Here is a 23,124-nt window from a genome sequence, read left to right as displayed (position 1 = left end):
TGGGTTCGAGACCCGCCCGCAGCGCGGCAAGGCGCGGTGCGCAGCCAGACGGCATTATGCCCGTTACCTTGTTGGCCGAGTTCCGTTCCCCGTTCCGCCGGGGCGAAAGGCGACGGCACGTGTAACTCGATCCGCGTTCGAGACATCGACTAACCGGGGCACTGCACGCGGCGCCCTGGGCACAGTGGGCCAGAAGACCGGCGCAGGCAGCCAAACCTCTCGACGCGTTTTGAGCTCTAGAGTCGCTAAGCAGGACTCGAACCGAACGTGTGACCTCACCAATGGATTCCTCGTTCGGAGAGCAATCCATTGGTGGGGTCACACGTTCGGTTCGAGTTTCATTTAGCGACTCTGGAGCTCGAAGGGCGTCCGGGATTTTGACCGCCTCCTCCGGTCTTCTGGCCCACTGTGAGCCCGAAAATCTATCTGAAGTTGGGAGCGCTTGGCAACTTGGAGTGATTACGCGATGATGATGACGACATCGCGTCGCGGTGACACTGATGAAGGGGTTGGGGTGGAGGGCCCCGCGCCAGGCCCTCGCGAAGATGACGGTCTTGATGGACGATGCGAGCGCCTACAATGACTCCCTCCCTCTCCTTGTGGGCCTACTAGTCGGCCTTGCGGCACGGGGCCCACTTACCCATCTTTACTTACCCCGCCCAGACCCGCGCACAGCTGTTATCATCCTAACTGGATTCACTCCGGAGACTTACCTCAACGTAACCTCTGCTTTTGCCGCGACACGTGACTTACCTCACAACTTACCTCAACTTACTTACTACTTACCACGGTCGTTAAGTTTTCAGAGGCAACCTCAGCTTACTTCCCCACTAATGCTCTCACTTACCTCAACTTTCCTCAACTTATTTTCACTTACCTCAACGTACCTTCACTTACCTCAACTTACCTTCACTTACCTCAACTTACCTTACTTACCTTCACTTACCTCAACTTACCTTCACTTTCGTCAACTTACCTTCACTTACCTCAACTTACCTTCACTTACCTCAACTTATCTTCACTTCCTCGACTTGCATCCACTCTCAACTTACCTCACCATCCAATCACCCGGTAACGTTACCCCACCCAACTTACCCAGGTGGGACTCGCCCCAGCGTGCTTACCCTTACCCCATACATGCCGACGCCCTCCGATTGTGTGTGCCGCCCCACCGCGCCCCGCCCCGCCCCACCCTCGTCAAGTCTAAGAGGCCCTGCTGCTCGGCTCGCCTCCTTTGATCACAGTCCGAACAATAGCCGCATTCTCTGTGATATATTATGAATTACTTGGCCCCTCTGCTGCTCCCCGCGCTGCTCCCACCAATCGCGTATATCTATAGATAGAATTCCGAGGCGGCAGGTTTGCCAACCAAACAGTGCGCTGCGCGCCGGGGCGCGGTTAGGTTGGCCAATCTGTCTGCTCCGGTTTATTGGTCCATTCCGCTGTGCTCATTTTTCCTCCCTCCCGCCGTGTTCCAGGATGACTGCCAGAACTACATCCGGGTCCTCGCCAAAATCGAGAAGAACAAGATCCTGGTGTGCGGTACCAACTCGTACAAGCCGCTCTGCAGATACTACGCCTACAAGGTGAGTCTCCGCGACAACCGTCGCTCCGTTCGAAGCCAAATCAATGACGTTAACGAATATCGACCCGTGACTGTCTTGTTTCGGAAATTCGACACAATGTAGGTTGCGTGGACCTTTTTTTTATAGCGAGATTCTCGAGCAATGACATGAAAATTCTACTCGCGTTGCAACTGCACTCCTCGTCTCTGAGGCGAGCTGGAGAGAGAGAGAGAGAGAGAGAGAGAGAGAGAGAGAGAGAGAGAGAGAGAGAGAGAGAGGAGAGGAAGGGAAGGGAGCCTCTCCCCCCTCCCTTCCTCCCCCTCCGCTCTCCTCTCTCCCTCTCTCTCTCTCTCTCTCTCTCTCTCTCTCTCTCTCTCTCTCTCTCTCTCCCCTTGCTCTCTCGCGCTCAAAGGACGTGGAGGCCTTTTACCTTTGGCTGGCTGTGGCCGTTGGCGCCGTTGGCGGCGTTGGCCGTCTCCAGGGACAATTCCACAGTGTAAGCGCCCTCCTTACGCCCTGACTCGGTTCCGGAACGCTCCCGGATCCCCGGGGCCCCTCTAGCCCGTCGTACTTCTACCCCCCTGCCTGCCTGCCTGCCTGCCTGGCCGCCTGGCCGGCCCTGCATCCAAGGGACGCCCTGGAGTGCTGCAGCCTGGCGGGCTGGCGGCACGGCGGCACGGCCGGCCCGATCGGGTTGGTTAGTTAGCCAGTCCCTCCGAGCTTCCCGCCCGCCCAACTGGCTAGCCACTTGGCCAGCAGCAGACAATCGACAGGCGGCGTGTTGACTCTGTTACCTGGGCAAAGTTCAATCATAATGGAGTCGAGTCATTTCGAGGGACTGTTGACTCCGCCGTCGACCAGGACCAGGGAGTCGCCATTGTTCAAACCGAGCACCGCGCCGCCGCACAGTGGGCCAGAAACCGGTGGAGGCGCCCGAAATTATGGACGCGTTTTGAGCTCCAGAGTCGCTGAATGGGACGCGAACCAAACGTGTGACCCCACCAAGGGTGCTCTCCAACGAGGAACCCTTGGTGGGTCACACGTGCGGTTCGAGTCCCGTGTAGCGACTCCGGAGCTCAAAACGCGTCCGGGATTTTCACCGCCTCCACCGGTCTTCTGTCAAATCCTTTGTACGTCACCGACTCGTCAGTCGGTCGGTTCACCGCCAGGACTCCCCCAGGACTCCGTTGGGCGAGAGCGAGGGCTCAAAAAGGACGCGGGGGGCCCGAGTTCAAAACCCCAACCAAGTCAGGCGCTTTTTGTGTCCCTTTGTTGTTGTTGTTGTTTTGGGCCGAGATGCGGTATGTTGGAAGGTGCCGCCAAAGGGATCCCTCTCTAAGAGTCACGCGGAAACTTTTCATTCGTGTGGAGAGCCAGTTTTTGTTGCTTTGTTGTTTTGTTTTTGTTGGGTGTGAGGCTTGTTTGTGTGGATCCCCGTCCCACCCCGCCCCGCCCCACCCCGCCTTTAATTCATTAACGTTCTCCAGCCGATAATGCGACGCGCCGAGCTGTCACAGGCCGGAACAAAACAACGTTTTTTTTTTCGCTGTCTTGTTGGTTTTTTTTTGCGGGGGCAGGGGCTGTAATTACCTTGCGTGAAGGGAAAATAAAAGGACTTACGCCCTTTATCTGCGGTGCTCCTGGAAGCTCCTGGAGGTCCTGGAAGGAAGGTAGGCAGCCAATAATTGGCATCTAGCCCAGACAGCTCAGTTAAGCCCCGTGCAGCGAGCAACCGCCGCCATGGCGCGCCATCCCCCGCCCCGTGGGAGCGGTGCGGGGCGTATGGTGGGGTGGGGCGGGGTGGGGGGGGGGAGGCACCCCCCCGGGGGGTCCGAGGCCGCCTTATGTTGGCGGGGAACGGGTGGCCGGCACCACGGAGCGTGATTGGGGGAAACTCAAAGATTCGGGCGAAAACTTGCCGCCACGCTAGCGTCGCTCGCCTTGCCTCGCCTCGGCTCGCCTTGCCGGGCCCGCCGTCCCAGACAGAAGACAAAGGGTGGGCGGCGCGGCGCCGGCACAGTACGACACACATGGGGGAAGCATCCCCCGGGCCGCGAGGGCTTACCCGTCATGGTTTTCGGTTTCGACTTTCCCGGCGCGGACCGTCGGACTGTGGGCCAGAAGACCGGTGGAGGCGGACAAAACTCCGGACGCGTTTTGAGCTCCAGAGTCGCTAAATGGCACTCGAAGTGAGCATGTAACCCCACCAATGGATAGCTCTCCGAACGAGGAATGCATTGGTGGGGTCACACGTCCGTTCGAGTCCCATTTAGCGACGCGCTCGAAGCTCGTCTAGAATTTTGGCCGCTTCCCGGCCTTCTGGCCCACTGTGTGGGGCCTACCTGCGCGGCGCGTGGTTTTGACTGCGGCCCCCCGCGGCCGCGGCCCCGCATCGCCTCCTGACTCACGGCCAGCAAAGTTTCCACAAAGCAGGGTGCGCTTTTGGCAAGCATAGCAGCTAAATGACTTCGGCCCGGGTTCAAATACTGCGCACTTTTTCTTTTATTCCAACACTCCGACTTTACGGTGCTGGAGACCTCATCGGCGGCGGTGACTGGGAGCCCGCTTCGCGTCCCGGGGAATGAATTAGTGTTTTAAAAGCAGTTTGCAGTTTTTGAACTCGCAGTCTCACAATGTCTTCCCTAATGAAACTCCGGCTGACGGATGCACGGTGGGCTGACCCGGGCGGGCTGGCCAGGCCGGCGGTGGCGGGCACACCCACGTTTATGTGACAGTTATAACGCACTCGCTCTCGGCGTAAATCGTGGACGCCAGCGAACAGCACCGCCCCACAGCGGGCCAGAAGACCGGTGGGGGCGGCCGAAACTCTAGACGCGTTTTGAGCTCCAGAGTCGCAAAACAGGACTCGAAGCGACCGTGTGACCACACCAATGGATTCCTCGTTCGGAGAGCAATCCATTGGTGGGGTCACACGGTAGGTTCTAGTCCCATTTAGCGACTCTGGAGCTCAAAACGCGTCTGGGACTTTGACAGCCTCCACCGGTCTTCTTGCCCTCTGTGAGTCTGTCCGTCCGTCGCTCACCCGTTGACGTCTCATTATTGTCTAAAAACTATTTGCAAGTCGCGGTGTCAGTGCGGCGCTGACGGGACGCGCGTGTGAGCTGACGCGCGCTGACGCGCGCTGACGCGGCCTGAGGCGCGCTGACGCCTGTCGAGCTGTCGGGCCAGGCCGACCCCAGGCCGACGCCAGGCCGACGTCAACGGGGAGGTCGTGGCCGCCGAGACGGAGCGCTGCAAGACTGACTGGAGCAGTGCCGTGCGGGTTGCCTGACAGCCGAGCGCAGCGCGCAGTCGGTGGTGTCATTGGAGAAGGTGCGGGGAGGGGGCGGGGTGTCAGCGGGCGTGTCAAAACGCACCCCCGCCCCTCCACCAACACGCCAAGACGGCGCCTCGCCTCTCCCCCGGACGGCTCGCTTTGGTCTCATTATCATACTTGCACGCACGTGGCGTGGCGTGGCGTGCTGGGTCGGGGGTGGGTTCGAAACACCGCGGCCGTGCCCGTATTCGCACGCCGACGCGTGTATAATACAGTCTGCCCGCCCCGCCCCACCCCGCCCCGCCCCGCCCGGCCCCCCCCTCAGGCGAGGGGGAGTCTAACGAGAGCGACCACACCTTGCAGGCGGTGGGGCAGGGCGAGGTGGGGCGGGGTGAGGTGGGGTGGGGCGGGGCCCCGAGCGGCGGACGGGGTTAAACGACTCGCTGGTGTGCTCTTGTGACGGATCGAACTGCTGGCCGCTCAGTGTCAGCCTCTTTCTCTCTCCCTCTCGGTGGAACGCCCCTTGAGTGCGAGAGAGACAGAGTGACGGACAACGCTCGGAAGCAGCCTGCCGGCCGGGAAATAGTCATGGGTGAGGCGACCCGATGTGCCTCCGTCGAGAAGTCTTGTTTCTTTCACAAGGGCGGGGAGATGGCGACGAAGGGAGACACGCACAGTGGGCCAGAAGACCGGTAGAGGCGGTCAAAACTCTAGACGCGTTTTGAGCTCCAGAGTCGCTAAATGGGACCCGAACGGACCGTGTGACCCCACCAATGGATTCCCCGTTCGCAGAGCAATCCATTGGTGGGGGTCACACGTTCGGTTCGAGTCCCATGTCGCGACTCTGGAGCTCAAAACGATTCCGGCAGTTTGACCGCCTCCACCGGTCTTCCGGCCCACTGTGGAACGTGTCGCGCTCAAGCTGCAGGTTTATTGAAGTCGAAGTGGCCGCGTTTTGCCAAGACGCGTCTGGGAAAAAAGCGGCTGAAAGGAAGAGTGGCGGTCGAAATTTTCTTTTGGAGTGGAGTCCCTGGAGCGATTGGCGCCAAGGACCGAGGACTGCGAAGGACTGCGAGGGACGCCCGGCCTTTTCAGCAAGTTGGCCAAACTGCGCGGCGGCCGCGACCCGGCATGCACTTATGCGATGACTGGGGCAGAAGAGGAATCATCAGCGGGGAGCACTTTGAGAGAGAGAAATAAAAAGCAGTAAATCAAAATCGATACGGGGGGGGAAGGAAGAGAGAGAGAGACCGAATCACCGTCAACTTGCCGAGGCTATGACGTCGTAATGAAAGATTGGGGCTGCGGGCCGAGCGATGGCGAGAGCGATAGCCGAGCCACGAGAGAGAGAGAGAGAGAGAGAGAGAGAGAGAGAGAGAGAGAGAGCGCACGTTGGCCCACGCGGCGGCAAGTTCACGGCGGGCTCGAGCGCCTTGTGCGTATGCAACCCGCCCGGATGACGTGCCTGCGCGTTGCCTACCCGTTCGTTGGCAGGCGCTACGACGCGGCCGGCCGAACTTCCCAAATCTGAACCCCTCCGAACCATCAGCCCGGCTTAGATCCAATTATTTCAAAAATTATTTTTAGAAGAAAAAAAAATTTAAAAAAACGGGTTTTTAGTTTTAAAAAATTGAAAATTGAATTTTGCGTGCCTTGTTAGTCATGCAGGCTGCACACCTTGCCGGGAGTAATCGCCGAACTTGTCATGGAGGTCTAACGAGGCGGAGCGGGGCGGGGTGGGGTTGACGACATCGCGTCACGGCAGCCTCTCTCTCTCTCTCTCTCTCTCTCTCTCTCTCTCTCTCTCTCTCTCTCTTCTCTCTCTCTCTCTCTCACTTCCTCAGTCGAGACGCGCGCCATCAAGCCCAACCCTTGCTCAACTTGGGGGCAGCAGGAAGCGGCCGAGTTGTAAGGGGGGGGGGAGGGGGGGGGGGTGCTGAGCGGAGCGGAGGGGGTTGATATCGCCTAGGGAAATTTGCGTTCCGCAACTTCAGCGTTTCTGCCGTGTAGCTTTAAGGTGACCCCCCACCCCTTCCCGGGCGGCCTTCCCCGGGCGGGCGGTGCCTTGTCTCATCCTCTCCATGTCCGCGGGGCGCCCCGCCCGGCCCCGCCCCGCCCCACCACAACGAGGGTGCAAACTGGAAAACGTCATCAAGCCCCATTGCCGGCCGCAGAAAGGAATCGCTCACAATGTATTTCCGCGCAATAATTCATAATCGCTCTTTTCCTTTTACGCAAGGTATTATTTACCAAACAACGGACGCGTTTTTTTGTTGTTTTTTTTTTTTTTTCGAAATTGCCGGCGCTTGGCGCTAAGCGGCGCTAAGGGGCTTGGGGGACGGTCTGCGGTGGGGGGGGGGCCCGCACAGCCAGGCACAGCCCACACACACAGGCCCAAGCAGGCCTTCTGGTGATCGCTCCCTGATCGACCCCATCTGCCGATGACGTTTTTGTGAAGGATAGCGCGATATTACCCCCACCCCCTCTGTGCTGGACCAGAGAGAGAGAGAGACCAGCGCTCTGGCAGCTGTGGTCGAGGAAAAAGAACGAGGTCCACGTGGTGGGCGCTGAATTTTTCATACATGTGTAATGCGCGTTGTGCCACGGACCCGGCCGGCCCGGCTAGCCTGGCTGGCTGCGGAGTGTTATAGAAACAGTATCGGATTGGATTTCGATGCTGGTTCGGCCAGCACGGCTTGATGCTCCAGCCACACTCCAGTCACACTCCAGTCACACTCCAGTCACACTCCGTCCACTCAGTCACACTCCCGGCACCTCCAGCTACACTCAGTCCCCCAGGCACACTCCAGCCCAAACCCCTAGTCCACTCCAGTCACACTCCAGCCACGCTCTAGTCGCACTGCAGTCACACTCCAGGTACACTCCAGCACACTCAGCCAACTCAGTCACACCCCGCAGTCAGGGGCACTGCGTCCCCCAGCCACGCCAGCGCACTAGAACTCCGCCCGTTCCATTGCACGTCCACGGGTGTCGCCAGCAGCCAGCGAGAGAGGATGCCGATTTCAGAAACAGTTTTGCCCCCGGTTGGAAGGGTGGGCGTTCCCGGGCGGCCGGCCACGCGGCTACTTAGAGTTGCCGCCGGCTTTTTTTTCGGGGGGGGGGGGCTTGGGGCGGGGTTGGGGGCGAGGGGGGGCGGGGGTGGGGGGTTGGGGCGGGGTTGCGGGGGTTGGGGGCGGGGTGGGGCGGCGGGTGGCCGGAGGGGGGGTTGGGGGGGGGGTTCTGGGGGTTTGGGGGGGGGGGGGGCGGGGGGTTGGGGGGGGGGGGGGCGGGGGGTTTGGGGGCGGCGGTGGGACTCGCAACAGCAGGACAGACAGGGTCCTCCAGGGAAGGGCCGGACGCCGGCAGGATGCTCACACTGATGCCTCAGTTTTTGCCGTCCCGGAAGCTCCCCCGACCCCCATGATTGAAAAGTTTGGCCGGCCTGGACGTGTGTCCGGCATCTGGCACTTAACCTCCATCAGCGGGGCACAGCGGGGCACAGCGGGGCAGCGGCGGCGGCCAAGTTGAAGCCACGGCAAAACTCCCTCCGGCTGACCTCCACTAATGCACCGCGATCCCCCACGGGACGGCGACAGCCCGGGTTCAAATACCCGCAACTTTTTGTTTTTTTTTTGTTTCTGACTCTTTCGTCCCTGTCTGTTTCAGGATGGCGAGTACAAGATGGACAAGGAGTACGAGGGCACGGCGCTCTGCCCGTACGACCCCGAGCACAACAGCACCGCCATCTACAGCGGTAAGGCTCTGCGTGCGTGTGTGTGTGTGTGTGTGTGTGTGTGTGTGTGTGTGTGTGTGTGTGTGTGTGTGTGTGTGTGTCGTTGCGTCTTCGCCGTGTGGTCATAGCGTGGTGCGCGCGCTCTGGGGCCAGCGTCACAGCATAACGATATTTCCAAGGCGTCTTGGTAACTTTAGAACTTGTTGTAGCGCTTTGGCTCCGAGGTTGGTTCCCCAGTTCTCACCCCCGCCCCACCCCGCCCGCGGGGGGCGACCGCGACCAGATTACGGAAACTTAATTTAACCATTACACTCCGGCCCGCCTCACAGGCCCATATCGCCGGGCGGCGCACAGTGGGCCAGAAGACCGGTGGAGGCGGTCAAAGTCCCGAACGCGTTTTGAGCTTCAGAGTCGCTAAACAGGACTCGAACCGGACGTGCGACCCCACCAATGGATTCCTCGTTCGGAGAGCAATCCATAGGTGGGGTCACACGTTCGGTTCGAGCCCTAGCGTCTCTGGAGCTCAAACCGTCTTCTGGAGTTTTGGCCGCCTCCGCCGGTCTTCCGGCCCACTGTGCGGCGGGCCGTGGGCTCCCTGCGCCTCGACGGCCTCGACGGCTCGACGGGGTGCCGTTCCTTTTCAATGTGTCGCCGCGGCGAGTCCGCGACCGCCCTTTTTGTTTCCCCGCCCTTTTGGGTAGCCGTTGGCAAGCCGTTGCCGGCGCTAGTTGCGCCACGTCCGCGTCGCTTGCTGGCTGGCCGGCTGGCTGGCTGCCTGCCTGCCTGCCTGCCTGCCTGCCTGCCTGCCTGCCTGCCTGCCTGCCTGCCTGCCTGCCTGCCTGGCTCCCCGGGGTGAATTTGGCGGCATTACCCCAGCAGCTGTGTGCCCCCTCCGAGCCCCCCCCCCCCCCCAGCGCCATCACAGCGCATGGAGCGGCCCCTGGAGGCGGCTAAGAAGTTGTCTTGGGTCATGCCCAAGTGCCGCGTGGCCCGGCATGGCCGCACGGCCCAGCCGTCTCACTCCGTTCCCGCTCACGGACATGGAAAGCGACACACAGTGGGCCAGAAGACCGGCGGAGGCGGTCAAAATCCCAGACGCGTTTAGAGCTCCAGAGCTAGGACTCGAACCGGACGTGTGACCCCACCAATGGCTTGCTCGTTCGAAGAGGGGGTCAAACGCTTGATTCGAGTTCCATTTAGCGACTCTGGAGCTCAAAACGCGTCCGGTATGTCGGTCGCCTCCACCAGTCCTCTGGCCCACTGTGCGACGGTGAGGACGAAAGTGGGCGCGCGCAGTCGGTGTTCGAACCCGCGCCGCCGGGAGAGCGAGAGAGAGCGTGGGGGTGGTTTTTCTGCGCCGCCTAAGCCAGCAGCTCTGCCCTCCGCCCGAGATGGCGCCGTCGCGATGGTCTGGCAGAATGGCCACTTAAGCCCCTGGCCGGGCCGGCGCTCTGTCTCTCTCGCACTCATGGGTCGTGCCGTGTGGGTGCGAGAGGGACAGAGCGACGCGAGCGCGACCCTCGGAATGGGCCTGCTGGCCGGGCCGCGTAGTTTGAGAGCGCCGCGGACCGAGGCTCGGCGCAGCGCGCAGCGTAGTCAGCGTAGCGCAGCGCGGTGGACCTTCTTGTTGTGCGCCTCGGCTCGGTCGGCACGGTGGGGTCTCCTTGCACAGCCTTGCGCGTCGCGCCGCATGCACCATACAGCGGCCGGGAAAGCGGGGCCCTCAGATAGCATCTAAGTGCGCGCTCGGACGCACAGTGGGCCAGAAGGCCTGCGCAGGCGGCTGAAACTCTAGACGCGTTTTGAGCTCCAGAGTCGCTAAACAGGACTCGAACCGGACGTGTGACCCCACCAATGGATTCCTCGTTCGGAGAGCAATCCATTGGTGGGGTCACACGATCGGTGCGAGTCATGTTTAGCGACTCTGGAGCTGAAACGCGTCCGGGATTTTGGCCTCCTCCACCGGTCTTCTGGCCCACTGGGCGTGGCGCGGCGCGGCCCTGCTGTGGGGCGGACTTCCCCGGTTTTCCCCGAACCACCAGAAACGGGGCCCGCTTTACCTCCTGCGCTAAACGGCCGCGGACTCGTGTCAATTGGCAGCCCGCCCCTCCCCGCCCCGCCCCGCCCCGCCCCGAGACGCCGCGTCGCTAGTCGCTCCCCCAGTCGCTGCCGCTGCTTAGCGCCCCGAAATGCGCGGGGAGGGATTTCAGAACGGCCGACTTGTCATTCCATTTCGTTCCCATTTTCTCTCTCTTCCTCTTTCTCGCTCTTCCACGCACACCCCGTGGCACCCTCTCTTAGGCATTTCTCTTTTCGCTTCTTTTGCTTTTACCACGCGAGCCCCTCCAGCCCCCGGCGCAGGGTGGTGGCAGTGCCGCTGTTTAGCCTGTCTTTGTCGCACTCGTGGCGCGTTAGGTTAGGTGCGAAAGAGACAGCGCGACTAAATCGACTCTCGGAATCAGCCAACTGAACTGCCTTCCCCGTGTTGCAGATGGCCAGCTGTACGCCGCCACCGCAGCGGACTTCTCCGGCGGGGACCCGCTCATCTACAGAAACCCCCTGCGGACGGAGCGGGCAGATCTCAAGCAACTCAATGGTAAGCATCCGTTGAAGTCCTGGACGCGTTTTGAGCAACAGAGTCGCTAAATGGGACTCGAACAGAACGAGTGACCCCACCAATGGGTTCCTCTTTCGGAGAGCAATCCGTTGGTGGGGTCACACGTTCGGTTCAAGTCTCATTTAGTGACAGCAATGTCATCAACAAGTTCAATTACATTCTTTGCAAGCGAAGGGAAATTAACCTTGAAATTGTCATCAAGTTACAACTTAGTGTCCCGCAAGTCTGTGCCCTCACGCTCTCACCACCGTCCTCTTTGTGCTTTTTCCAGGCCCCAACTTTGTCAGCACCATGTCATATGGCAAATTTATCTACTTTTTCTTTCGAGAAACGGCGGTCGAGTACATCAACTGTGGGAAGGTAAGTTGTGAGATTTGAAGGGAACCAGGAGTGTCTCCGTTTCCACTGACCACCTTTCTGTTTTCCAGGCGGTGTACTCCAGGGTTGCCAGGGTGTGTAAGCAGGACAAGGGGGGCCCTCATCAGTTTGGGGATCGCTGGACTAGCTTCCTCAAGTCTCGCCTTAACTGCTCCGTACCTGGGGACTACCCATTTTATTTCAATGAAATACGTAAGCTGTGGACCACTTTTGCCATTGATTTCATTTTTATTATGTGAGACTTTTGTGACAGTCAAACACCATTTTGTTTCCTTCTGTTTCAGAATCCATGAGTCCTATTATTGAAGGTCGATATGCAGGACAGGGCGAAGAGCTTCTTTATGGAGTCTTCACAACACCTGTCAACTCAATTGGTGGTTCTGCAGTCTGTGCCTTCAGAATGCGAGATGTAATTGCTGCATTCGATGGGCCCTTTAAAGAGCAGGAAACGATGAATGCCAACTGGCTTCCAGTGCAGGCAATTAAGGTCCCTGAGCCACGGCCAGGACAATGCGTCAATGACTCCAGAACAATGCCAGATGTTGCCATTAATTTTGTTAAATCACATACCCTAATGGACCAAGCTGTTCCAGCATTTTTTGGAAAGCCTCTGTTGATTCGAATTAGCTTGCAGTGAGTACCTGCTTTTTTCTTCAACATTATTTTACGTTGGGATCCATTTGGGCTTGTATTTATGGTTGGTACATTAATTTTTTTTAGGTATAGGCTGACCATGATCGCTGTTGATCCTCAAGTTAGAGCTCCAGACAACAAGGCATATGATGTCCTCTTCATTGGCACAGGTACCAATATAAGCATGTTTTCAGGCAATATGTTCTGCCCTTCAGTGCTTTAAATAAAAATTTATCAATGTTGTAATTTTTTAAATTCATTTTAGATGACGGAAAAGTTATCAAGGCGCTGAACACAGCAGCACCTAGAAACAACACAGTGGAAACTGTTGTTGTTGAAGAAATTCAAGTTTTACCTGCAGGTGTTCCAGTGAAGAACCTGCATGTAGTTCATCTTGATGTTCCACATGGGCAGCGTCGCACACATCTTGATGACAAGCTTGTAGTCGTCTCAGATGACGAGATAATGTCTATTCGACTCCATCGTTGTGATTCTGAACGAATTACATCTTGCAGGTAATGCTCTTAAATTGGACAACATCTGCAATGGGTTACTTTCTGTGCTCCTTTCATCGCTAAGTATAACGATTTTTTTTCTGAAATTTCAGCGAATGTGTCGCTTTACAAGACCCATATTGTGCTTGGGATACTAAAGAACAACGGTGTGTGTCAAGAACAGGAGACACAGATTGGAATAAGAAGATTTTCATTCAAAATGTAGAACGAGGTTTCCATCACACATGTGGACCATCAGGTGTGTATAATATTTGTATGGTGTATTAGTTTCAAGCTCACTTGGTCCTTGTAATTATTATTGTTAGCTAATTTTGCTGTCAAGAACTCAGCAGTGTTCCCTTGCAAGTAGATTTTATTTCACTTTAAAATTCTTTCAATATTTTGCAAGGGAAGGTTTGTGCAAAAAAATTAAAATAGGAGAACCACGTTAGCTTTGCTCTGTGCTGTTCATGTCAATAACTGGCTTAATCCCTTGTCACCTCAAGGATGTTGCTTTAGTTAGCCTTGATTGTAGATTTAAAAAATTAGTTCTGGATAAGTCCCTTTCTCTAGTTTCAAGGAATTACTGTACTAGTATTCTTAAGCTTCATGCATAATCTTGCTTTGTGATTGTCAAGCACAATTACTATTCTATATCTTAACTGATGACAGGAAAAAATGATAATAGAGCTACAATTAAATTTATTTTGAACCAAAAAAAAATTCAAATTCAGGAAATTTAAAGTTGCTTAAAGTTAAGCTTGTGCTGGCTTTTTGTGCTATAGCTTTTGTTGCGCATTGCTTACAGTTTTCGTGCCACAGGATTCGAATTTCCTTGACCTCAATAAAGATGGTGGTAAGTTTGCATTCCCATTCATATTGTCATTTTTGGTGTGGACCGTGTTAAAGTAATGATTGCACAAGATCAAGTCTGGAATCACATCATTGTTTCTTTACTCTGTTACATTTCTCATTACCGTACTTACTCTTAGGCAGCATGTTGGTTTTATTTTAACATGATGTGTATCCCTCTCAACTTGAATTTCGTTACTGCCCTTTTTCTTAATTTTCAATGTTTGCTTTTGTGGTAAACTCAAACAAGCCATGTATTAAGCTGTCCCAATGGCAACTTTTTCTACAGAAATGAATCAAGTGTCCGATGAAGACACAATGGTGACCACCCCACCTGCCTGTCCCATTTGTCCACTTTGCCCCATTTGTACGGCTGCAGCCTTGTGCTCTCCTCCAGTCACCGCCACCACCTCTTCAGGTGCTCCCTTCTTCACAACTGTGCCCAAGGGTCAGTTGCAATAATTACTTATTGAATGCAATACGTTTGGTCACTGGTCTACTTCACAGCACGTGGCTAACTTGCAGCTGCCTCTCTTAATAACATTCTAGACAGATATTGTGCTGTGATAAAATTGTAATCAAAGAACATGATGGTGGTAGGCCTCTTTGAGGTGACTTTTCCCTGGTCCTTGAATTAGTCAACTTTTGCATGAAAATTAACAGTACGACTTGCAATACAGATAGTTATAAAAGTTGATGACATAATACTGCCCCGAAATAATGACTTCTTACTCTAAACATCTGTGATACATACCTCATTCCCTTCCAAGAGCTATTTCAAATTCCATTGTATTTCAACTTGCAATTAATCTATATTGGTGGTGGTGGTTCTTTTCCAAGGTGTTAGTTCTGCTCTCTTCTTTGCTATGCACTCCTAGCCTAAATTTTCTTTAACAAAATTTGCTTATACGGCAAATGCCTATTAATCAATCACTCTTCCTCTCTCTTCTGTTGTTTATCACAAAAGGATGAAAAGTAGATTAAAGACAGCTTTTTAATAACTGGAGCTTTACTTTTTAACTTTTTAGAATTTATCTCAAACAATTGAGCACATTGCATACTGAATACAATCAACAAATGTCGTTTCACGTCTGCTCTGTTGCTCTTTCATCGTCCTGTCTGTACCTTTTCTGTGCTTTGTGTGTTATTCATTTCATGTTGTCATGGCTAATGGTGTTTGCATCCTGCTCGTGTCTTGTCAGGCGCTGCCTCTCCTGCACATACCTCTTTTGTCCATCCCTCTCATGGGCTGTCAGAACCAGACATTCACAACGAAATTGTGATTCAAGTGGATGAAAGAAACATCATTTCCGATACCCTTGCAGGAATCAGTCAAGCAGGTAAGATCTGGGTAGTTTGCGTCAATATTGCCTCACTCTGCTCTTCACCACTTAGTTGGGTATAAAAGTAAAATACAAACTTTGTTCTTGTTCACTCTCAGACATTCATCCTGTTCAGATCATTTTTGAACATATCTTGAACCATCCTATTTTTTTTTTTTCAGGTTTTGTTTTCTTAAACCTTTTTTCTGTTTTCTTCTTTTTCTTTTCTAAATCATTTCATCATTAAAAGTTTGGTGTTTCATCTTTTCAACCAGTCTTAACAAATTTTGTGTCATTTTGGGATGCCACTTTAAAAAAGTTTTTTGTGTTCACATATTTAGGTGTTAATAAACCCTAATTTTTTAATGTTCTGTTGCAGGGTCCAAAATGGCGACATCCCAAGAGAGATCTCCATTCTACTCTGTGCAGACTCTTGGAATTGCTGTAGCATTGGCAGTTCTTGCAGCTCTAGTTGTGGGTTTTGTTGCGGGGTTTTTATTTTCAAGACGTTGTCGGTCAGACGAGTACGCCGACATGCCCTTTCCAGATCAAAGACATCAACTGAACAGGTCAGTACTATACTCATGTTGATGTAAGACTTTTCTAGCAGAGTTTTGGATTTTTAAATTTTAATTGGGTGGCTTTGCCTTTTTGTGACTGTAGGTTGACAGACAGCAGCCTAAATCCAGATTCCAGTGCCTATTTGGCTCCGTGCGCCAACAACAAGGCCATCAATCTGGTCCTCAACGTTCCCCCCAAGAACGCCAACGGGAAGAACGCCAATTCTTCAGCAGAGAACAAACCGATACAGAAAGTGAAGAAGACATACATCTAGCAGCAGGGTGCCCTCTCTCTGGCGGTCAAGCTATGTATCGCCAATCCTGTCAAGAAGTTCTTGCGTGTCCGTCGGAGGAGGAAACATCGAATTTTTGAACTTTCAAAAGTGAAATCCCTTTAAATAGACTGGGTTCCTCAAAAGTGAAATCCCTATATATGGACTGGGCTCCTTTTGACTGAAAGTGACTTAAAATCTCCCAACCAAGATGTCTGTTTCTCTTCGTGACCAGATTGTGAATTTTAGGTAAACTTGATGCTTATTGATGTAAACTGATTAATGTATTAGTTGAGCTAGAGGCCTAGCTCAAAGCACCTCAAGGAAGGTAATGCTGCCTCTTGCTGCATTATAGCAGTGCTTGTAATGAGAGCATGGAAATGTGCCTGCAGTATTGTTTTGCTGCAACTATTTTCAATCGGAGAATAGATTCTTTGCTGAAATAATCGTAAGGTGCAGCTTATTCAATGTGACATTTCTGCATACTATTTTGTTGTATGTGTCTGCTAAAATGGTCATGACCCTATGAGACACATCAAATGCAATGCGGAAAGAATAAGTGTGCAGTGCCAATCTCCATCATGTCAAAAGTGCATGATAGTCATAAAATACTTTGTAATATTGTAAGTAAAATCTTGAGTAATTAGAATTGTTTGTGTTCACAGTGATAAATTAATTCTAACAGGTATTTCATTCCAAATTAATAATTCCACCAGTTATTGTTGACATAGATAAAGTGGAAGCTTTCAATGTTAATTTTTGTAGATTTTTAAGCTGGTGTTGACTAGTAAAGAAATGTGCAATCTCTAGAGCACTGTGCACACAAACAAACTGAGTCATTAAAATTTTTACTTGATTTAATTCTTATTTTAAATGAATAGTGTATGTATTGTATTAAAAAAAAGCGATGTTTAATGAGGCTTACCTGTCTCAGTTACAAATTTTACTGCGAGTATTATATTTCTTATGGGTAGAAGAAAGCCAATTTTGTACAGATAGCATATATTAGGTTAGTGATGTATAGATACACTCCAGATTGTACTACTTTTTTTGTACATGCTTCCATGATTTCTCACTAGCACGACATTTAACATTAAGCTGTTTCCTTGTTTGGACCATCAAAAAATAATGAAATTTGAAAATCTTTTTACTGTAACCTGTTTGTAAATACTAATGGGTGTTGAGGAAGAGTCGTGCTGTGATCTCAGTGTGATGTGCATGACATGTTTATGATGTTACGTGATGATGGTCAATAGTTTTTGTAGGAATTTGTTTCCTGCAGAGCTTATTGTGTGTTGTATACTAGGGTTTACGATTCCTGTCTTCTTTAAGGCTGACCATTTTGAGCTTAGCTCTTGCTTTAGTTTGCTTCATTATCATTGTTAGTGTTTCATCAGTCAGTCTTAAGGAAAAGAGGTGGATTTTTAGTATCTACCATCTGTCCAGAGTTAGACGGCCATATGGCACCTTAACATGTGAAAGGTTTGTGACAAAATTGAAGCCGCTATCTAATCCGAAAGAAAAAGAATAGTAGAGCTGGTGGCCAGTGGAAAATCTCAATGTTCTTTGAATGTGATACAAGTACAAGCCAATGATGATTCAATTTAATTCTGAGCTTCAAAATTAGGATATACAAAAATGTATGCCTCAGAGGGAGGAGTTGATTAGTGTTATGCTCTTCATTCATAAGACCCTTTTGGATAAGATTTTCATCCTCAATTCATAGGCAAAGGATGATGTTAAGAAGCTACTGGCTCTTGAATGCCTCATGTTGTCTACTTGACAATAATTAGCTGTACTATCTCAAATTCTTTTCCGATTTGAATTTTTTTAATACTTTCCTGTATTTTTTAATATTGTACCCCCTTCTCTTTTGAATTAATGTCTGAAGTATCTTGATGATTGTTTGTATTTGTACGTTTTGTTACTATTTAGCTTTGGGTTCAATTCGATAATTGATCTCAGAAGTGTCAATGTTCAGTTCGACTGGGAGAAACGTTTAAATTTACTTTACATTTTTACATCAAAATTAGAAAGCAGGATACCTACAGAAAGACCATTCCTGTGGTTCTGGGTTTTCAGGATGCCATGCATCTGTATAATGTAGCTCCTTTTGACAGCTGATTTTAAAACTTGTAAATGCTGAGCAGCTCTTAGAGCTTTAGAGGACCAGAAACAGTAGTTGTAAATTTGACACCGTATATATTTTTATTGGTAATTTTTATTTCCTTGTACATATATGATGAGTCCAGTCAGCATTTTGTTTCCCTCTTGAACTTTGCTAATTGCTTTTCAATATTATGTTTTCCATAATGTATTTCTCTCAAAAGGGGTGTAAGAGGTGAAACCGTACACTGTGGTATTATTCATCATGTTGCCATGATTTCTATATTTTAAACAGTGAGAGCAGGCTAATAATGGACCTCAGCGTTGTTTTCCTTTTCTTTTTTTTTCTTCAAAAGTCTTAGTTTTAAACTAGCTTGTGCAACCAAATGCTATGTGAAATGGATACTGCTCTCTTTTATGTACTAGATTATTTTTTAAATATCAAAATGACTATATGACCAATGGTCTGTTACCACATAGACCAATCTTTTGTGCATGTCTAATATGTCAGTTAGCACTTCAGCTTCAATCCACAATTAATTCTTATTCCATATCGCATGTCAAAGGGTCATACTTGTTGACGAACCCCATGGGTGACGTTCATGTAACAAGCTGTCATCACCATTTGTAGTCTTTGATTTAAATGTACGGTTTTAATACCAGGGAAATTTTTGTATGCAAAGACTGAGAGTTGATGAAAACTGTAAATAACTGCCAGTGTAAATAAAGCATTGTTAAAGGATAAATTTTAAAACAAAATACATTTTATGCGTAAAAATTGAAGGTGGGCTACTGAATGTTTTCATATATCCATGACCATTTCAAGTACACACTATTTTACGCCATTTTAAATTTTTGGCTGAAAACGGTAAAAAAAACCATGATGCTCAACAGTCATGTGTTATTGTTACTCAACACCTTTATTCAATTTCAGTCTTATCTCTCACATAATACAACTACTTAATAAATAGGCCTTGGTGTAAAGATACAGCTTCCTGTCTCAGGTATCACGTTAAAAATGAGTCCTCAGACTCGTCTTGATCCGTTTCAAGAGCACTGCTTTTTCCGAGTGTGGCGAACAACTTGCACCAAATACTCCACTCCCCACATCGCAATGCTGAGCAGTGTGATCCCGTTGAGGACCAGGATGACCACATCGTAGTTTCTGCTCGTGTCTCTGATGTAACCTGAGGGAAAAGAGTCAATTTTGAACAATCAAGGGGGGGGGGGGCACAAAAAATAACGGAGCCGCTGGTACTTGAACCCTGACCTAAGACGGGGCCGCTGGCGAGGAAGATGATGCCGTTGAGAACCGCCTGCAGTCCGACGGCGGCGGCCAGGCGATCCGGCGGCACACTGTCGGGGATGATCATGTGGTAGAACACTGTGCGCAGGCCCTTGCTGGCCCCCAGCACCAGGGCCACCACCATCACACCCGAGTCCGAGTCCACCACCACCAGCACTGTAAAGTGGAGTCAGAGTCAAACCACGGCCTCGCGAGGCACTCCGAACGCCCCAGGCTGCGCGCAGTGGGCCAGAAGACCGGTCTTCTAGCCCACTGTGCTGCGTGCACTCGCCTGTGCGCCCGGCGACCACCACCAGCAGCGACAAGATGTACATGTTCTTGGAGGACCAGCCCAGCAGCGCCTGGGCGAGCGGCGCCAGCAGCCGGAACACGGTGTTGGCCATGGCGATGACGGACATGGCGTTGGCGATGCTGGCCGTGTCCAAGCCCCGGTCCGCCAGGATGAACGGCACGAACACCGTGAAGTTCATCTCGGCGAAGGAGGCCACGGACACGCCCAGCATCAGGTTCAGCGTGGACGGGCTGCTGAGCAGGCTCAGGTCGAACAAGTCCACGATGAAGGCGCAGCAGCGCCGGGCAGCGCCGCGCCGGCCGTCCTCGCCGGCCTCGCTCTTCACGGCCTTGAGCGCCATCTCGGCGTGCAACGGCGTGGCGGCGACTTCCTCTCTGAAAGGCAGGCGAAGCAGTAGAAAGCTGTCAGCGTCACCGAGCAGAACCCTGTACGCAGCGCCGGAGGGGTAGGCAACACACCACAACAACTCGGAGACCAGCCATTTCCCGCCAAATTAAATGCGATAGCGACCATTCGGCGCAGGGAATCCTTTTCTGAGACCCATAGCAACGTTCCATATGAATTTCAGACAAATCGGAGGCGGTCGACCATTTTCGTCGAAAAAATGTTAAGGCTATACATCATGGTTTTTTACCGTTTTCGGCCAAGAATTTAAAATGGCCCAAATTCGAGTTTGTTGTGCCGGAGCACTCCCTCAAGACGCCTGACACTATTTCAAGGGTCATTTCGCCCTTAAACGGCCTTTTTCTGGCGAAAAACGTACAGGATGGTGTCGTCCAGGGTGATGACGCTGCTCCCCATGTCGAGCACGTTGCTGGACGCCCAGATCGAGTTGCTGCTCGGGCACCGCGCGGTGTAGTCTGTGGGCAGGCGCGTCGGGCAGGGCGGACAGTTAGTAGGGCGAATGCACAACGGCCAGAAGACCGGTGGAGGCGGTCAAAATCCTAGACGCGTTTTGAGCTCCAGAGCCGCTAAATGGGACTCGAACCGAGCGTGTGCTCTTACAGGTGGACGTTGTGGACGGCGTGCGCTGCCGCATGCCGAGGCCGCCGACCTCGGCGTCGCCCTCCTCCAGCGGCTTGAGCACGGGCAGCGCGGTCAGCACGAACTCCTTGTCCACCATGGGGTCGTCTTCGTTCTCATGCACGGACGGCGTCTCCAGCACCACCGGCACAGCCGCTGCAATGGAAAATTCAAAACCAGGCCGGTGTTCGAACTCGCGACTCCCGGCGCCGGTGACGGCCACGCTGCGCGCTCGGCTACAGACCTTTGACGGCGGGGCGGTGCCACGCGACGGGCTGCAGCAGCGCGGCCGCCACCACGCCGTTGAGGGCCAGCCCGGCGAACAGCACGCAGGTGCCGCGCGCGCCGTACTCGCGCAGCAGCACGCCCACCAGCTGCGGCAGCAGGATGGCCGAGACCCCCGTGATGCCCATGGCCAGCCCCGTGGCCGCGCCGCGCCGCGCGCGGAAGTACGAGTTGAGGGCCACGGTGAAGGCGGGGGCGCTCAGCCCCAGTCCGGACGCTGCGGCAGCATGCGGCAGTGCAGTGGCGGCGCTGGTTCCAGGGGGGAGGGCAGTGCACAGTGGGCCAGAGGACCGGTGGTGGAGATAATTCTATACGCGGTTTGACCTCCAGAGTCGCTAAATGGGACTCGAACCGAACGTGTGACCCCACCAATGGATTCCTCTTTTTGAGAGCAATCCATTAGCGGGGTCACGCGTTTGGTTCGAGTCCTGCTTCGTGCTCAAAATGCGTCTAGAATTTTAGCCGCCTCCACCGGTTGCACTTTTGCCCCTCTAGGTAGGCACCGCCCTCTCTCGCACTCACCCATGACGATGCCGAAGTTAAAGAGGAACGCCGGCGAGGAGCTGGACAAGGCCGTGAGGACCATGCCGAAGGCCGCCAGCACGGCGCCGGCCGCCCCCGTCTGCCGGTACCCGAACTTCCTCATCAGGGCGTTCGTGAAGATGCCTTCAATGAGAGCGTAGTGGTGAAGGCGATGGAGTGGAGGAGCGCAGGCTAGGCGGCCTAACTCTAGACGCGTTTTGAGCTCCAGAGTCGCTGAGTGGGACTTGAACCGGACGTGTGACCCCACCAATGGATTGCTCTCCGAACGAGGAATCCATTGGTGGGGTCACACGTTCGTCTCGAGTCCCACTTAGCGACTCTGGAGCTCAAAACGTGTCCGGGATTCTGGCCGCCTCCACCGGTCTTCTGGCAAAGCCACTGTGCGGCGGCTCACCCAGCAGCAAGCTGAACGACATGTTGAGGTTGAGGATGAGCGCGATGTCCGTGGCGGGCATGGCGAGTGTGGCGAACAGGTCCTTGAAGATGAGCCCGAACACTCCGATGAGCTGCAGCACCACGATCTGCGCACCGCACCTCAATGCTCAGTGCCACTTCCTCTTCGGCGTCCTGGTCCAGGGCGGTCCGGGCGCTCGCTCACCGTGTTCAAGGAGTAGGCGACCACGACCACCCAGCCGTAGCCGCCGTCGGGGGCCGGGGCATGCCCCGCGGGGCCCGCTCCGTTGGCGGCGGTGGTCATCGCGGGCGAGGACGGCGTCGACTGCGTCCTGGACTAGGACAAGCTTCGCGAGCTTCGGCCCGGGCTAGCCGCCAGACTTCCCCACGCGCAGCGCGCCGCCCATGCCCTTCGTCGATTCGCTATTCGCCGTTATCTGTACAGTGACGCGGCCGTCTCTCTCGCACCAGCGCGGAGCAACCCAGCAGTGCGAGAGAGAGCGAGAGAGGGGCCTTTTGCGGAATCAGTTTGCTGCGATAGGTGCAGGCGGCTCGAAGCACCTCAAGGGCCCGAAGATAAGCCTTTTGCTGTTGTTGGACACGCCAGGACGCCCGTCCTTGGTGCTCTGACACACTGATGTGTGGCGCGGCTGGCCCAAACAACCCCACGATGCAGCGGGCCGCAAGGCATCGAGGAATTCACGCAATGGCGGAATCAAGTTCCGGCCGTCACCGCGAGGGATCGCCAGATCTAATCGCGATTGGGATGCTTTATCTCGGAAGTAAACCACACTGATAGTGGCTGCGGCCACAAATAAATGAACGCAGACAGACAGGCGGATCGAGAGACAGGCAGACAGACAGACGGACAGGCAGACAGACAGACAGACAGACAGACAGACAGACAGACAGACAGACAGACAGACAGACAGACAGACAGGTAGACAGTCGGCGCGCGAGACGCTGTGTGTGCAGGTGGTGGTCCGAATAAACAGTGGCTGTGCGAGTGCAAATCTTTATTGCGGCAGGCCCTGACCCTGGCCGTCATGACTGTCATGACAGCGCCCTGGCCACGCAGGCCGTGAAGTCCTGCACGAAGGGGCCCAGCGGCGCGGGGAAGGCCGCGCCCGCCATGCACGCCGACACGGACTGGATGACGACGCCGGGGAGCGTGCCGCCCGCCAGGGCCTGCGCGCCTGCAGCCGCGCACGCGTCCATCTGCAGCAGGGAGGACATGGCAGAGACGAGGCGCAGTGGGCCACAAGACCGGTGGAGGCGGCCAAAACTCTAGACGCGTTTTGAGCTCCAGAGTCGCTAAATGGGACTCGAACCGAACGTGTGACCCCACAAATGGATTCCTCGTTCGGAGAGCAATCCATTGGCGGGGTCCCACGTCCGGTTCGAGTCCCATTCAGCGACTCTGGAGTGAAGTCGGTCTGGTTCGTCGGCTACGTGCCTGTGCGACCGCCCCGT

General features: G+C 53.6%; 2 protein-coding genes across 4 annotated transcripts in view; one reads left to right on the top strand and one right to left on the bottom strand.

Moving 5' to 3' along the window:
- Positions 1–18,592, top strand: part of LOC117648444 (semaphorin-1A-like) — a 142,720-nt gene extending 124,128 nt beyond the window's left edge. Inside the window, exons 5-18 of the mRNA XM_034390948.1 lie at positions 1,479–1,586; positions 8,509–8,596; positions 11,067–11,171; positions 11,464–11,552; positions 11,621–11,762; positions 11,855–12,203; positions 12,291–12,373; positions 12,469–12,718; positions 12,811–12,956; positions 13,506–13,553; positions 13,839–13,997; positions 14,752–14,889; positions 15,251–15,440; positions 15,535–18,592. Coding sequence (XP_034246839.1) covers positions 1,479–1,586; positions 8,509–8,596; positions 11,067–11,171; positions 11,464–11,552; positions 11,621–11,762; positions 11,855–12,203; positions 12,291–12,373; positions 12,469–12,718; positions 12,811–12,956; positions 13,506–13,553; positions 13,839–13,997; positions 14,752–14,889; positions 15,251–15,440; positions 15,535–15,706 — 2,067 coding nt within the window. The 3' untranslated portion in view covers positions 15,707–18,592. The remainder of the gene's footprint in view (positions 1–1,478; positions 1,587–8,508; positions 8,597–11,066; positions 11,172–11,463; positions 11,553–11,620; positions 11,763–11,854; positions 12,204–12,290; positions 12,374–12,468; positions 12,719–12,810; positions 12,957–13,505; positions 13,554–13,838; positions 13,998–14,751; positions 14,890–15,250; positions 15,441–15,534) is intronic.
- LOC117647991 (monocarboxylate transporter 1-like) lies at positions 18,148–21,992 on the bottom strand. Of its 3 annotated transcripts, none has more exons than XM_034390034.1 (9): positions 21,857–21,992; positions 21,653–21,779; positions 21,238–21,381; positions 20,675–20,932; positions 20,413–20,586; positions 20,171–20,267; positions 19,387–19,781; positions 19,080–19,271; positions 18,148–18,996 (listed from the first exon to the last, which is right to left on the bottom strand). In XM_034390034.1, the coding sequence occupies exons 1-9, from the start codon at positions 21,953–21,955 to the stop codon at positions 18,857–18,859; spliced, it is 1,626 nt and encodes a 541-aa protein (XP_034245925.1). In that variant the 5' UTR covers positions 21,956–21,992; the 3' UTR covers positions 18,148–18,856. The 3 variants fall into 3 exon arrangements, with proteins under 3 accessions (XP_034245925.1, XP_034245926.1, XP_034245927.1); XM_034390035.1 differs by having other exon boundaries at positions 19,428–19,781; XM_034390036.1 differs by lacking the exon at positions 20,675–20,932 and having other exon boundaries at positions 21,857–21,991.
- Positions 21,993–23,124: the final 1,132 nt, after the last annotated feature.

This window comes from Thrips palmi, unplaced genomic scaffold (assembly GCF_012932325.1).
Source record: "Thrips palmi isolate BJ-2018 unplaced genomic scaffold, TpBJ-2018v1 HiC_scaffold_3, whole genome shotgun sequence".
In the NCBI taxonomy this organism is placed as follows: Eukaryota; Metazoa; Arthropoda; class Insecta; order Thysanoptera; family Thripidae; genus Thrips; species Thrips palmi.
This window is presented reverse-complemented; position numbering and strand designations above follow the sequence as displayed.

What these genes read in the sequence shown, in the direction of transcription:
- LOC117647991 (XM_034390034.1), bottom strand. Translation starts at nt 21,955, where the DNA reads ATGACCACCGCCGCCAACGGAGCGGGCCCCGCGGGGCATGCCCCGGCC. An exon ending in ACCCTGGACGACACCATCCT is followed by an intron (nt 19,782 to 20,170) that starts GTACGTTTTTCG and finishes CCTGCCTTTCAG; the next exon opens with AGAGGAAGTCGCCGCCACGC. An exon ending in CGCCAGCGGCCCCGTCTTAG is followed by an intron (nt 18,997 to 19,079) that starts GTCAGGGTTCAA and finishes CTTTTCCCTCAG; the next exon opens with GTTACATCAGAGACACGAGC.